This window comes from Quercus robur, chromosome 4 (genome assembly GCF_932294415.1).
Source record: "Quercus robur chromosome 4, dhQueRobu3.1, whole genome shotgun sequence".
NCBI classification, from domain to species: Eukaryota; Viridiplantae; Streptophyta; class Magnoliopsida; order Fagales; family Fagaceae; genus Quercus; species Quercus robur.
The window spans coordinates 82574178-82587369 of NC_065537.1; the positions used below are offsets into that span (position 1 = coordinate 82574178).

General features: G+C 35.5%; 2 protein-coding genes across 25 annotated transcripts in view; one reads left to right on the top strand and one right to left on the bottom strand.

Annotated features, from left to right (window-relative positions):
- LOC126723984 (uncharacterized) overlaps positions 1 to 13192 on the bottom strand; it is a 36595-nt gene that overhangs the window by 7693 nt on the left and 15710 nt on the right. The window lies entirely within an intron of this gene.
- On the top strand, positions 1993 to 11823 carry LOC126723981 (putative disease resistance RPP13-like protein 1). Of its 20 annotated transcripts, none has more exons than XR_007654547.1 (10): positions 1994 to 5817; positions 6929 to 7159; positions 7279 to 7662; positions 7751 to 7808; positions 8023 to 8059; positions 8172 to 8441; positions 9010 to 9594; positions 9683 to 9853; positions 9980 to 10079; positions 11043 to 11823. XR_007654547.1 is itself a non-coding variant. In XM_050428023.1 (2 exons), the coding sequence occupies exons 1-2, from the start codon at positions 2099 to 2101 to the stop codon at positions 5460 to 5462; spliced, it is 3252 nt and encodes a 1083-aa protein (XP_050283980.1). In that variant the 5' UTR covers positions 1993 to 2098; the 3' UTR covers positions 5463 to 5603. The 20 variants fall into 20 exon arrangements, 2 of the variants coding, with proteins under 2 accessions (XP_050283980.1, XP_050283981.1); XR_007654553.1 differs by having other exon boundaries at positions 7759 to 7808; XR_007654550.1 differs by lacking the exon at positions 8023 to 8059 and having other exon boundaries at positions 7279 to 7435; positions 7528 to 7662.

Genomic DNA, 13192 nt, shown 5'->3' on the forward strand with positions numbered 1-13192 from the left:
CCCGCCAAAGTTTTTATGTCATTTATTGGAACTCCAAAACCAAGCAACTCCACGCACAATTACCTCCAGTCCCCCACAGCAATCGGCCCAACCAAGACCTCACCGACTATAGGAAGTCCAAAAATGACCTCCATATCTTGTAGGGTATTAGCCTTAGAAAGTTGAACCTACACGTGGACATTGGAGGGAGGGTAAAGGCTAGTATAAAAAGAGAAGTAAGCAATCCAGAAAGGGGGCTGGGAAAAAGGCCAAGAACCAGAGCCTCCCAGGCCGTGCCGAGGAGAAAGACTTCTTGGACAAACATGGTTCATCTCTGTGCGTCCACCATGTACCCCATGACTAACCACTGTCCGATGACCAAGACCTAGCCTTTCAGCCCACTCTCTATAAATTTTATTGTTTGGGCCTTTAACGTATAATGAAAGTCCAAATGGCCTAGAGATATAGTCGAGGACGATTCTGTCCTCGGCATCCCAAAGCGCTCCTGAAAGAAAGGGCAAGTACGGCATAGGAACAGTTTGAGGAAAACCTGAACACCTTCGCATTGATGGAGAAAGGACCCTTGAACAGTATGGCGACAAAGGATAAGGGAAAGACTGTCATTACTGGAATTAAATACTTTGCGCCTGACAGAGCAATGTTTTTCAGTTTTTACAACCACCCCCAACCACTTTGGGTATGGGCTAATAGGACAAGTATCAGCCCTAGAAAGCTGAACCTACATGTGGACGTTGGAGGGAGGGTAAAGGTTAGTATAAAAAGAGAAGTAAGCAATCCAGAAAGGGGGCTGGGAAAAAGGCCAAGAACCAGAGCCTCCCAGGCCGTGCCGAGGAGAAAGACTTCTTGGGCAAACATGGTTTACCTTTGTGCGTCCACCATGTACCCCATGACTAACCACTGTCCGGTGACCAAAGTCTAGCCTTTCAGCCCACTTTCTACAAATTTTATTGTTTGGGCCTTTAACATACGAACCCAATATCAGTTTGGGATTGTTACAAATTGAGTACTTACAGTAATAAATAAATGCATAATATAGATAATTACTGTAATAACTAAGTTTCATATTTAGTTTAGACCGAAAAAAAAAAATCATATCTTGTTAAATTTTATTTCCTGCGCGTTTGGGTTGTCCACTAGTTAGTTGGAGTCTTGGAAGGATTGAATTAGTACTCATAAAATTGTTTAATAAATTTGTAACGTCCATGTTGTATAATTTTCTATTTCAAGAGAAGGAAACTCGACGATGAATTACTACAAAACTTGAAGGTTATATGCTGTTATCTGTTAAATTGTTAATCATCCTTAGCCAGTGAAAGGCGAAGCCAGAAAAGGTTCACCTAGAGAAATAATTAATTACCGAGCATCCAATGAGGAATGGATTAGTTTTGACTTTTGAGTCATGAAGTGGTTGGAATAATGGGCATCCACTAGCAATTATATATACTTTCTTTTTGGAATGGATGGTTGAAGCAATGGAAATTACAGAAAAAGACAACTCGCTCCAATGCTAACTCAAGGACCAACCATTCAAAGATCAAAGCTGAGAGCTGGATGAGTTTATTTCCATTGCTTCTTTAGTTTATTTGTTAAGTACAGTTTTTAAAAATGTGTAACTCTAATTTTATACAATAAACTGACACTCATAGGCAGCACAGTTGCACAAAGAGCCATATATATATATATATATATATTTATCTAATTCTTTCTCAATTATTGTGATGGAATCCACTACAACGTGCAATTATTTCTCACCCTTGTGTCTATCTATTTGTTTTTAAAAACAAATAAAAATAATTTTTTTTTTTTAAATAAGACAAATATAAAACTTTAAAAAAGTGTGAGCTACCATGTTACACAAATTATTTTATTATTTTTTTTTGACTAATGTGATGGATGGTTAATATAAGTAAAAATATTATATTAATAGATGGCTCATATGAGAATCAACCATTTTTAATGATGTTGTAAAATAGTTGGTGCACGTAGCATTATTCATTATATATCTACCACTTTGCAAACCATTCTCCCCTGGTTTTCGACCTAAATTGCAATCGCTTCCCTTTGCCTTTTTATTTCCTTCTTCTAGCAACAAGAGACCATGGCTGTCTTCCTGGGACAAGCACTTGCCACTTCAATTATTCAGGTGGCACTTGATAGGTTGGCTTCTCATGAGGTCATAGACTACTTCAAAGGAAGGAAACTCAATCAGAATCAGAAATTGCTACAAAACTTGGAGTTTGCGCTGTTATCTGCTAACTCAGTGCTCATTGATGCAGAGGAGAAGCAATTTACAAACTCAGCTGTGAAAAAATGGCTGGACGAGCTTAAAGATGCTGTTTATGTTGCAGATGACCTTCTGGATGAGATTGCCACAGAAGCTAAATTTCAAACTCGCACTAAAAAGGTATGGCGCTCCGTTTCTACTTTATTTGACAATAAGATACAGTCTAAGCTAGACAACGTTCTAGGTATATTACAAATACTCATAGAACAAAAGAAGGTCCATAATCTGAAAGAGATTGCCGGTGGAGTGCCACTACCACCACGACAATTAACAACTTCTTGCCCTGAAGAATATGGTGTGTATGGTAGAAATATTGATAAGGAGGAGATATTTAAGAAGTTGCAATTAGATAATGCAAATGGTGATGAGATATGTGTTGTTCCTATAGTGGGCATGGGTGGGGTTGGTAAAACAACCCTTGCTCGGCTTGTATATAATGACAACCGAGTTAAGGAGAATTTTGATCTCAAAGCATGGGTTTGTGTTTCAGACACATTTGATGGTTCTAGAATAGCAAAAACTATTCTTGAAGAGGTCACTTTGTCTAACTGTGACATTCATAGCTTGAATTTGTTACAAATTAGAATAAGAGAGAGCTTAAAGGGAAAGAAGTTTCTTCTTGTTTTAGATGATGTTTGGAATGAGGAATATATTGCTTGGGATGATTTAGTTACAATGTTTAGATGTGGGGCACAAGAGATCAAAATCATTATTACAACAAGAAGTGAAAAAGTTGCTTCAATTGTTCACCCAATTTCAAGTCATCGTCTAATGCAATTGTCAGAAGAAGATTGTTGGTTGTTATTTGCAAAGCATGCATTTAAAAATGGAAAATCAAGTGAAAATTTTGATATAGAACTAATTGGTAGAGATATTGTTCGTAAGTGTAAAGGCTTGCCTTTAGCTGCAAAAGCACTTGGGGGTATGTTGCAGTTTAAACAAGACCTGAGAGAATGGAAACAGATTTTGGAGAGTGATATATGGGATCTACCCGAAGGTGAAAGTTATATCCTTCCAGCTCTAAGATTGAGCTACCACTACCTCTCATCACATTTGAAACAATGCTTTACTTATTGCTCAATCTTTCCAAAGGATTATGAATTTTCAAAGGAGGAGCTAGTCTTGTTGTGGATGGCAGAAGATTTATTGTTAAAACCCAAGGGAAATAAAAGTATGGAAGAAATAGGTGAACAATACTTTGATGAGCTACTATCAAGGTCGTTTTTTCAACGATCAAATAAGGATGAACTATGTTTCATAATGCATGACCTTTTTAATGACTTGGCAAAATTTATATCGGGAGAATTTTTTTTTAGGCTGGATATTGATAATTCGAGTGGAATTACAAAAAAGATTCGTCATTTGTCATATTTTCGAACGAAATTTGATGTTCCTAAGAAATTTGAAACGTTTTATGAAGCCAAGAATTTGAGAACCTTCTTGGGACTAGAATTGCCATTTATGTCAAATTTTCGGTGTAATAATATATCAATGATGGAGATAAATGATTTGTTGTGCACATTTAATTGTTTACGGACGTTATCATTGTCTCTCTATAGATTAATATCTGTCTTACCTGATTCTGTTGGGAATTTGAAACATCTTCGTTATTTGAATCTTAATGCCACTGATATCAAAGGCTTGCCTGATTCTGTGTGTGGTTTGTATAATTTGCAAACCTTGTTATTGAAGAATTGTCATTGCCTCTTAGAGTTGCCAACCAACATGGGAAGACTAGTAAACTTACGTCACCTAGACATAAGAGGGACCCATTTGAAAGGGATGCCAATAGACGTGGGTAAATTAAGAAGTCTCCAAAATTTAAGTGCTTTTTATGTGGGAAAAGAAAAACGTAGTGGGAGTAGCATTAAAGATTTAGGAGAGCTTCCACATCTTTTTGGATCATTGTGCATATCAAACTTAGAGAACGTTTATCAAACAAGAGATGCAAAGGAGGTTAATTTGAAGGATAAGAAGGGCTTGTCAGAGTTGGAGTTGAAATGGAGAAGATGTCATGAGAACTATGATTCAAAACATGAAAGAGATGTGCTTGAGCAGTTGTGTCCTCATACGAACTTGAAATCTCTCTCTATCATATCTTATTATGGTGCAGAATATCCAAGTTGGTTAGGAGCATGTTCATTCTCTAATATGGTGTCCCTAAAGCTTGACGATTGTAAATATTGTTCCTCCTTGCCTCCACTTGGGCAGCTACCTTCCCTTAAGGAACTCTCAATTGAAGGTTTGGACAGAGTATCATGTGTGGATAGTGAGTTCTACGGGGATGTCTCTTATGCAACTAATAAGCCATTCAAATCCCTAGAAAAATTAACATTTATATGGATGCTAGAGTGGAAGGAATGGTTTATATTTGAAGGTGAAGATGAAGGCGGAGTTTTCCCAACCCTCCGAGAGCTTCGCATTATCGAATGTCCCAAGCTAACAGGGGATCTGCCCAGTCTACTTCCCTCTTTAAGTGTAATTGAAATTAGAAATTGTCCCCAACTTGTTGCTTCACTTCCTAGTCCTTCGACTCTCCATGAATTGGCCTTGACGAATTGTGATAAGGTGGTGTTGAAGGAATTATCACCTAAGCTGCAAAGTCTCACAGTTGGAGGATGCCATGCGACTCTCCCTGAAGGTGGTCTACCCACTACTTTAAAAACACTCCAAATCAATGGAGTACTTCAGTTGCTTGGGAGCCATTACTATCCATCAATTGAGAGCTTGAAGGCAAATAGAGGTCCTGGTGCACTTTGGTCTTTACCATTAGAGTTTTTCCCAAAACTCAAATCTATTGAAATTTGGGATTCTAATAATTTTGAATCTCTTTCGGCATCAGATAAATCTCTCTTGGATCTAACTTCTCTCACTAAATTGACCATGCATGAGTGCCCTAATTTTGTATCCTTTCCTAGTGGGAGATTGTGCGCCCCAAATTTGACAGAGATTTCTATTTCTTTCTGTAAAAAGTTGAAGTCACTTGCTGAAGGTATGCACACCCTCCTCCCATCTCTTCTATATTTGGAGTTGTGTTACTGTCCAGAACTAGAATCATTTCCTGAAGGGGGTTTGCCCTCTAACTTACAAATACTTGAAATCAGTAGCTGCGACAAACTCTTTCTCAGACGCATGGAGTGGGGTTTACAGAGTCTTCACTCACTCAGAGAAATTATAATTCGGTATCACGGCAGAGAAGTGGGTTCCTTTCCAGAGGAGGCTTTGTTGCCTCCTTCTCTTATCCGCCTCACCATTTCATTTCCACATCTGACATCACTAAATGGTAGTGGGTTTGAACACCTTGCCTCGCTTAAACAGTTGGAGATTTGGTCCTGCCATAACCTCCAGTGCTTACCAGAACAGGGCTTTCCCGCCTCCCTTTCTATTCTAGATATTTATGAATGCCCTATGCTAAAAAAGCGGTATCGGAGAAAGAATGGAAAAGAAAGGCGCAAACTTTCTCATATCCCCATCATAAGGATTGACGATGAAGTCATCACATAAGCTATGACTCCAGAAGTACTACTGCCCAGGTATTTGTTTCTGCACTAATTTGTACTTTCCTCTGTTTAATCCTGAATTTTGTTTATTCCCATGAACCATTGCAGCAAGTGTTGCACTTTTCTTTGTTATTTTCGTATTCCAAAAAAATCATTTTTTTAAATGGGAATGACTAGCTAGCCTCTATCAAAATTAAACCTCATACGATATATTTCTTAAATTTATTCATATTGCACATTATTCCAAAGAGTATTTGTCTATTCATCAAGCAGCTTGATATATCCTATATAAAAATAGCTCCATCAATATTTTCAAATCTTTTGCACAAAATCATTTGGGTTCATATTAATTTTTTTATGAGAAGCTTGAAAACTGTGATAATATAATGGATAAATAATTGGACTGCATTTGGGCAAATTTCAATTTTCTTTCTCAATTTGCTTAAATGCAAGTTTCCAAAATTATCTTATTTCATAACTAAAAATCATTGTTTTAAATTTGTAATTAAAGTGTATTTTAAAATTTTAATTGTGAATTTTGCTTATTATTATTTTTCTTTTTTCAATGGGCTATGGAGAGATTTGCCATTACAAGTGTTTTGGTACTTGATAAATTTTGCATTTTTATTCTAAATTTTGTCAGTTTTTTTTTTTACTAACCATAATTAAAATTTTGTAAAATGATTCTTATAAAAATATAGAATATTTTATTACGAATATAAACAAGGGGGTGTTAATTTTTTCAAACCTCAAGGGAGGTGAGTATTTTTTCCCTTAAGGTTTGGAGTTGAGTGTCATTGTCCCAAACCTTAAAGGAGGGGAGTGTAACTACCCCTAATTTATTTTTAATATGTCATTTATGTTTATAAAGATATTACAGGGCCTAATCATCATGATTCCACAGTCGTCTTCTTTTTTTTTCTTTTTTTTTTTTTTGAATTATAGATAAACTTCAAAACATTTAGAATGAGGCTTAGATTTTTTTAAAAATTTGTTTAATAAATATCAAAGTAAACCTTTGTAGTAATGTAAATATTTTTGGTACACTTATGAAAGAGATGCTGGTAAAAATGTTTTGGATCTTGCTACAGTAAAATTCTTATGAACTAAGAGATTCTCATACAGTTGCCTTTTTATATTGCAGTGTCATTTTCTGCTGTCGATAACAAGTGACACGCCTACCATCAATTTCATGCCACTGCTAGCTGCTGATCCTTTTGTGTTGTGTATGAACTATGAAATATGTGAAATGTTTTCAAGTCACTGTAAAGTCCATTACTCTCATTCGTGCCAGAGCTGCTTTTGCCTCGTTATACATTCATTGCATTTTTAGTTTGAACTTTTGAAGTACAGAGCAGGATTTACTTAACCTAAGGTAGTACAGTTTCTCCATCATATTTATTTGTCAATAAGCTAATTCATATTGTAAGCTTAGAGTATTTTAAGTTACATTATGATTTGACTTGGTAAATATGGCATGCTATTTAATCTCAGGTAAGACACTGGGGCAGTTCAAAGCTAGTGCTGCTTCAATACCTGCTAATAGCAGTTCAAACTCACTCCACATGTCTGGACCTCAGACTCTCTTTTTGAGTTTTGGGAAGTTTTGGTGAATGGGAAGATGTGAAGTCCTCCCCAAATTAAAGGACAGGTTGTTGCCTTTGGTTCTTTGTTCTCTTTTCAAACTTACGAGAGCTCAAAAGGCTTAGCACATGACCACTCTTGTTGTGACAATGGTGCCAGAGGCGGAGAAAGAGAACTGATCAAAGTCTGGGCTGGTGCTTTTACATGACAAATCAAGTCCAATTGGCACACTCATGTCATTACCAGCAATTATTAATATGCTTTTTAAAGCTAGAGATGCTCTGTGGTTGTTAGGTTTGTTTAATTGATTTGTGTTTGTTGGTAATAAACTTTGGACCTGCAATCATAAATGATTTTTAAATCTTTATCAATTCTTCTGCAGGTTTTCAGACACAAAATGTGTGAATGTTGAGGCCTCAGACAATAGTATACAAAACCAAGTAAGCCTCTTGCAATCAAAACTTCCAGATTGCTAAATTACATCCAATGAGCTGCAATGACATCTGTCCTGTTAGCATGTTCTGTTTACTTCATATTTGGACTGTATATACAGTGGTGTAATGTTGTGAAATGCAGAATGATGCCTCATAGCTCCAATTTCAGCTTCTCGATTTAACTGAAAACGTAGCTTTTATGAATTTAATCAATTTATAGATATCAATTGTGGCCCACTTCCCTGTTTTATAGTCAGGTAATGTGTTGTAGTGTTGCACTCTACCCATTTTAGTTTGATTACATTTATATTTATTTGTACGTTTATTTTTTTTGATAAATATATCTGAAAATTTTTTCACTTAATAAAGGACTGGCTGAGGAATGGTGTGACAATCACTTTCTGCCTTGAGCTCAAGTATATGTTATCTAGAGAGATGGGCTGCCACACTGAGGATTGATGAGTAGTCTCCTTTGTTGAAGGAACAATGCTGTGATGAGAAGAGGGGAAAAGAATGGAGCAAGATTGCTCACTTCCCCATCATATTAATCGATGATGATCATATGAAACCGAAAGTGTAGACAAAGTCCTCATCACTTGTTTTCTTCATTCACATGCAGCAACATAATATTACAGTTTGGTAAGTACTTGTTGTACAGAAACTGGCAAATTGTATTATTGATTTGGTACCATAACTGAAATGTGCTTCAAGAAGCAGTAAAAACATGTTTTTTGAGAGAGAATTTCTCTCTCCCAATAATCTGTTCATTTATGAAATAACAAGAAGATTATTGTGTATTAGAAAAAAAATTTCTATTTCCTTGGTTTTAGTTATTTAATTATGCATTTATGCCTTTTATTTTTGGTCAAGCCAATATTTTTTCTCAACTCATTTCTTGCCCTGCATTTCTTATAAATTCACTAGAATGTTCCCTGGAGTTGAATTTTTTGCTTTTGTTATTAATACTGAAGTCAACTAAACCTTAATTCCAAACAAAAATTCATGTATCACAATATAACCCAAAATAAATAAATAATTCAGCTTTCATCTTCCCTATTCATTGGAAAAGTTATGGAATGATGTAACATGGGACAGCTAGATACTGAATAAATGATTTGATGCATTTATTAGTTTATTATTTATTTGAAATAATTTTTTAGTGAACGATAGAACCATGATTGTTATTTATTCTCTTTTTCTTTTGCAGAAATAACATTTTATTGACCAGTCCCAGGAAGAGGCATTAATGTGGTCCATTGCAGAATAAGCTTGTTCATTATTTAGACATTTATTTGACTAGGCACTCTCGGAATTTCAAATTATTAATAGCATGTTCTGACTTTGTTTTTTGGTTACTACTAAATTAAGCATTTGCTTGACTATTGATAATCCTTGGTTTTTTTGTGAACGTTATGGATTTATCAGCTGACTACCAGCAATTGCTGTTTGATTTTTATAATGTTCATGGGATTAGCATGAGGAGGTAGGGATGGTTATATTTCTGGGAGTGAACTCCAGGCGAATCTTAAGTTCATGGATACAAGTTATGCTTTGGAATGAAAGACAGTTCTGAATCTGCTTTGATTTTTATTATTTTCTTTACTTTTCTTTCTTAAGTTATTTTCAAGGGGTGTTGCACTATTCTACATGTTTTCAAACAACAATATGCTGTCAATAGTCGTATCAGATTTCAGTTTGTGATTTTGAAAATTATTACCTTGCATTAAATTCCAGGGTGCCTGCAGCCAGCCTACCCAACCTCCCTCTGCACGGACCACACCCAATACTTCCTGTAAGTATTTAACCTCATCTTCCCATCAATATTTCAGCAAGCAGCTGCACCACCTCATCCTTCTTTCGATATTTCTAATTTTTTACAGAGAATTTTCCTAAGCTTTTGTACTTGCTAAAGCTACGGGTTGGCCTTAAGGGCTTGTGTTTACTTTTTTTCCAGACAAGACTCCCAAGGGCAATGGCAAGAATGACCACAGGTGGTCCTCATTTTTAGCACTGAAATTTGATTCAAAGAACATGTCCTTCAAGCTAATCGAGTATGAATCATGATCTTGAAATGTCTACAACTCGATTATTTTCTATGTGAATATCAAGGGACTTTTCTGCAATTATATTGTTGTTCCTATTGCACATAGGTGTTGATTTCCATTTATATTTTGTAGGACTTGTTGTTTGCTTGGTGAGAGAAGTAAGGTTAGGAAATTCAGGAGAAAAAGTATTGTTAAAGAAGTACTAACAGTGGCAGCACTCCAAACTAACCATGTACTCCATCTATCCCTACATCACTGCACTTCCAAGTTTCATACCTTTTTTTTTTTTTCCAGATTTAATTAAATAGTTAAGGACAGGCAGGGGTTTCACAAAAAACTCTTGACTACATGTTAAAACTTTATAGCAAGATTGCTCTGATCTAGTTTTTGAAAAAATTTTCTTTTTCTTTTGGGGGGGGGGGGGGGGGGGGGCGCTATGTTGGAAAGGATGGGAGTTGTTATGAACCACAGGGGTTGTGCATTTATAATATCTTGGTAGATCCTGATAAAAGTTCTCTCAACAACTTTGGGGCTTTTGACCATGATCTTCATAATTACCATAATTCGTTGCTAATTATCATTGATCACAATAATGTGAAAATTGAGAAACTTCTCAGAATGTTGCTTATGTAGGGCTTGTTGCCATGTTTGTTTAATATAGTTTGATTTTTGCCACTAAATGTAATAGAGATAAATTACCTAATACTCTAAATGTAATAGAGATACAAATCTATCTGGGAGGTCCATGACCAAAATATATATATTTTTCCATTTTGTATTGAATATTACACAGATCTACTTGTTTGTATTCTCATTATTTTCTCCTAAGGCCACTTACCTCAGCATTTATTTTTGATGTCCTACAAAACTATGGCCAAACTCTGATCCAAGTTTCCTCAACAAATTTGTAGCTTTTGACAATGATCTTATTGTTAGTTACTCCAACTCACTTCTTTTTTTCTTTTTCTTTTTTTTTTTTTCTTTTTTTTTTTTTCAACAATGAGAATCATAAAACCCATCCCCAATAAGGGAACTTTAGCCAAAGTAGCTTAAAATTTCAGCCTCTATATTGGAAAACAAATATATTATTTATTGATTCACAGCATATAAAACATTAACAGAAACTTCTATGGAAGAAATTGGCTCTGCTAGCTAAGTTAGTAATGTCAGTCTCTTATTATCTTAAAACATTCAGATTTGATCTCAGCAGGACTCATTACTCCAGTGCCACCTAAGGCTCTGAGAAGTTCATTACCGACATGCTATGATCCAAATGCTTGATGTGAATACCATATGCAAGGAAGGGGACATTGGACTTATGGTTGCTATTACCTTAAACATAAGATTCAAGACCTCATCGACCAGGATCTTTGGAGTCCGTATGCTAGTCTCATTAGTCGTCTAGAAAGAGGGGATGCATAAAGTTGCTGCAAGACCACTCATACAATACCAGAGACAATGACATGGTCGATATTGAGAGCTATGGCCAGTTAACCCTATCTCCAATACCTTCTGCTATTCACAAAACTGTAGGCTTGCTACATCCAATGAATGTTATAGTCAAGAATATATTCTACACAATTCGGTAGAGTATGCTTTGACTTAACAATTGCTCCACATTTCTTTAATTCATGGATTCTTCTTATTTGTGGATGCATAGACTGGTTTTGCAGACCCACCACATGCAAGGAGTATATTGCTGTTACACAACCAAGTTGTTTATCAAATACAGAATTTCATTTTACAGCCAGATATATGCCAAAAAGACATGGATCAACATCAGTTCTCTTTTTTGTTGGTACTCATTAAACATATTTTTGACCATCACCTCTCCTTTTAATTCTCTGTACAACACATTGTCAAGCCCAAGATCAAAATCCATTCTAAATGGATTATGGAACTAAATGGCATTAGCTCATATACTTTAAACCATTGAGCTGATTTTCATTATAATAGAAATAGAGAAGAATTGTATATCCTTTGTTCCTAGAAAAATTTACTAGCCATTTTTGGAATATTATGCTCCATTGGATCTAATCCTCTCTTGTTGATTAAAATAATGTTTTTATTTAAAAATCCATCATCCAAGGTGTATTTATAACAAGCAAAAACTGATGCATTCCATTTTGCAATATAGGGAAGGAAAATTGTATGTTTCATATGCCTAGTTTTAAATCCAGTTTTCATCACCAGATGCAACAAACTCACTGTGATGGGCTTGCAAATACTTTATTTGACATTTTGAAATTGGTGGCGGACGTGAAGATGAGAAGTTATCTCCTGAGAGCAGAGTGCTATTTTTTGGTTTTTCGCTTCCACTCCAGATGGCTCAAAAGACTCAGCACTCTTGATGTCATTGCTGTCCTCACCAGCAGAAGCTTCCCAATTCCCTTTTGTACATCAAGAACTTTATATTGTCCTATGCTGATGCCATGGTGCCTAAAATAGAGAAAGATGGAAAATCTAGCTACTACCACAAAAATGCTCAAGTCTTGTTCCTTGAAGGATCAAAGTCAATCTTGAGGCTTTCCCATATCAGTACTAGACTAATAGGTTTTCCCCCACCAAGAAGGTGCTTTGTGGTTGTCAGCTTTGTTCAATTAATTATGTTTCTTGGTATAAGATTTTGAATTCCAACCAATGATTATTTTTAAAATATTTGCAAACTCTTTCACAAGTTTCAAACACAAAATGTGGAACACATTTGCGGCTTCTAACAATAGTATAACAGGCAATTGCTCTACATGATCCAATTTACTCACCTCGTTTGATATGACTTCTTCTAAAAATATCCCTTGATGCTATCATGTATTTAGCTTATTTCTAGTACTAATTAAGTTCCATATGCTATGTTATCTATATTGTGCTCATCTATGATGATTGGCAATTGTCTTGTCAATTAGCTTCATAGGCTTCTTTTAATTTTTAATAAAGCATAGGAATGCCTAATGTTTCCTTCGAAATTAATACCAGTTCAAGATTTAAAATACTAAGCGGCTTAAAGGCACAGCTATAGAGAAGTGCCAATGTGCTTAGTGAATTGAATTTCAATACTACGTTTTAGAGCTCATAATGAGATCAAAGTACTTTATTTTACACAAATAGATACGACAATGTTGAATGAGTTATCCAATTTATGTTGCAAATGAGAGATATTTGGGTCTTTATTCTCAAATATAAGAATGTTAAGTAGTCTTTTTGAAGAACTTCAATTCTCTTGTTGTAAAAATTCCAAACTATTTTTTCCCCATCTTTGGATTTAGCCATGTCCCAATTGGAAAAGAGAAAAGGTTAACCTTTTAATGGGCCTTCAAGCAGTTTCTTTAATGACCATGGGGCTCCACT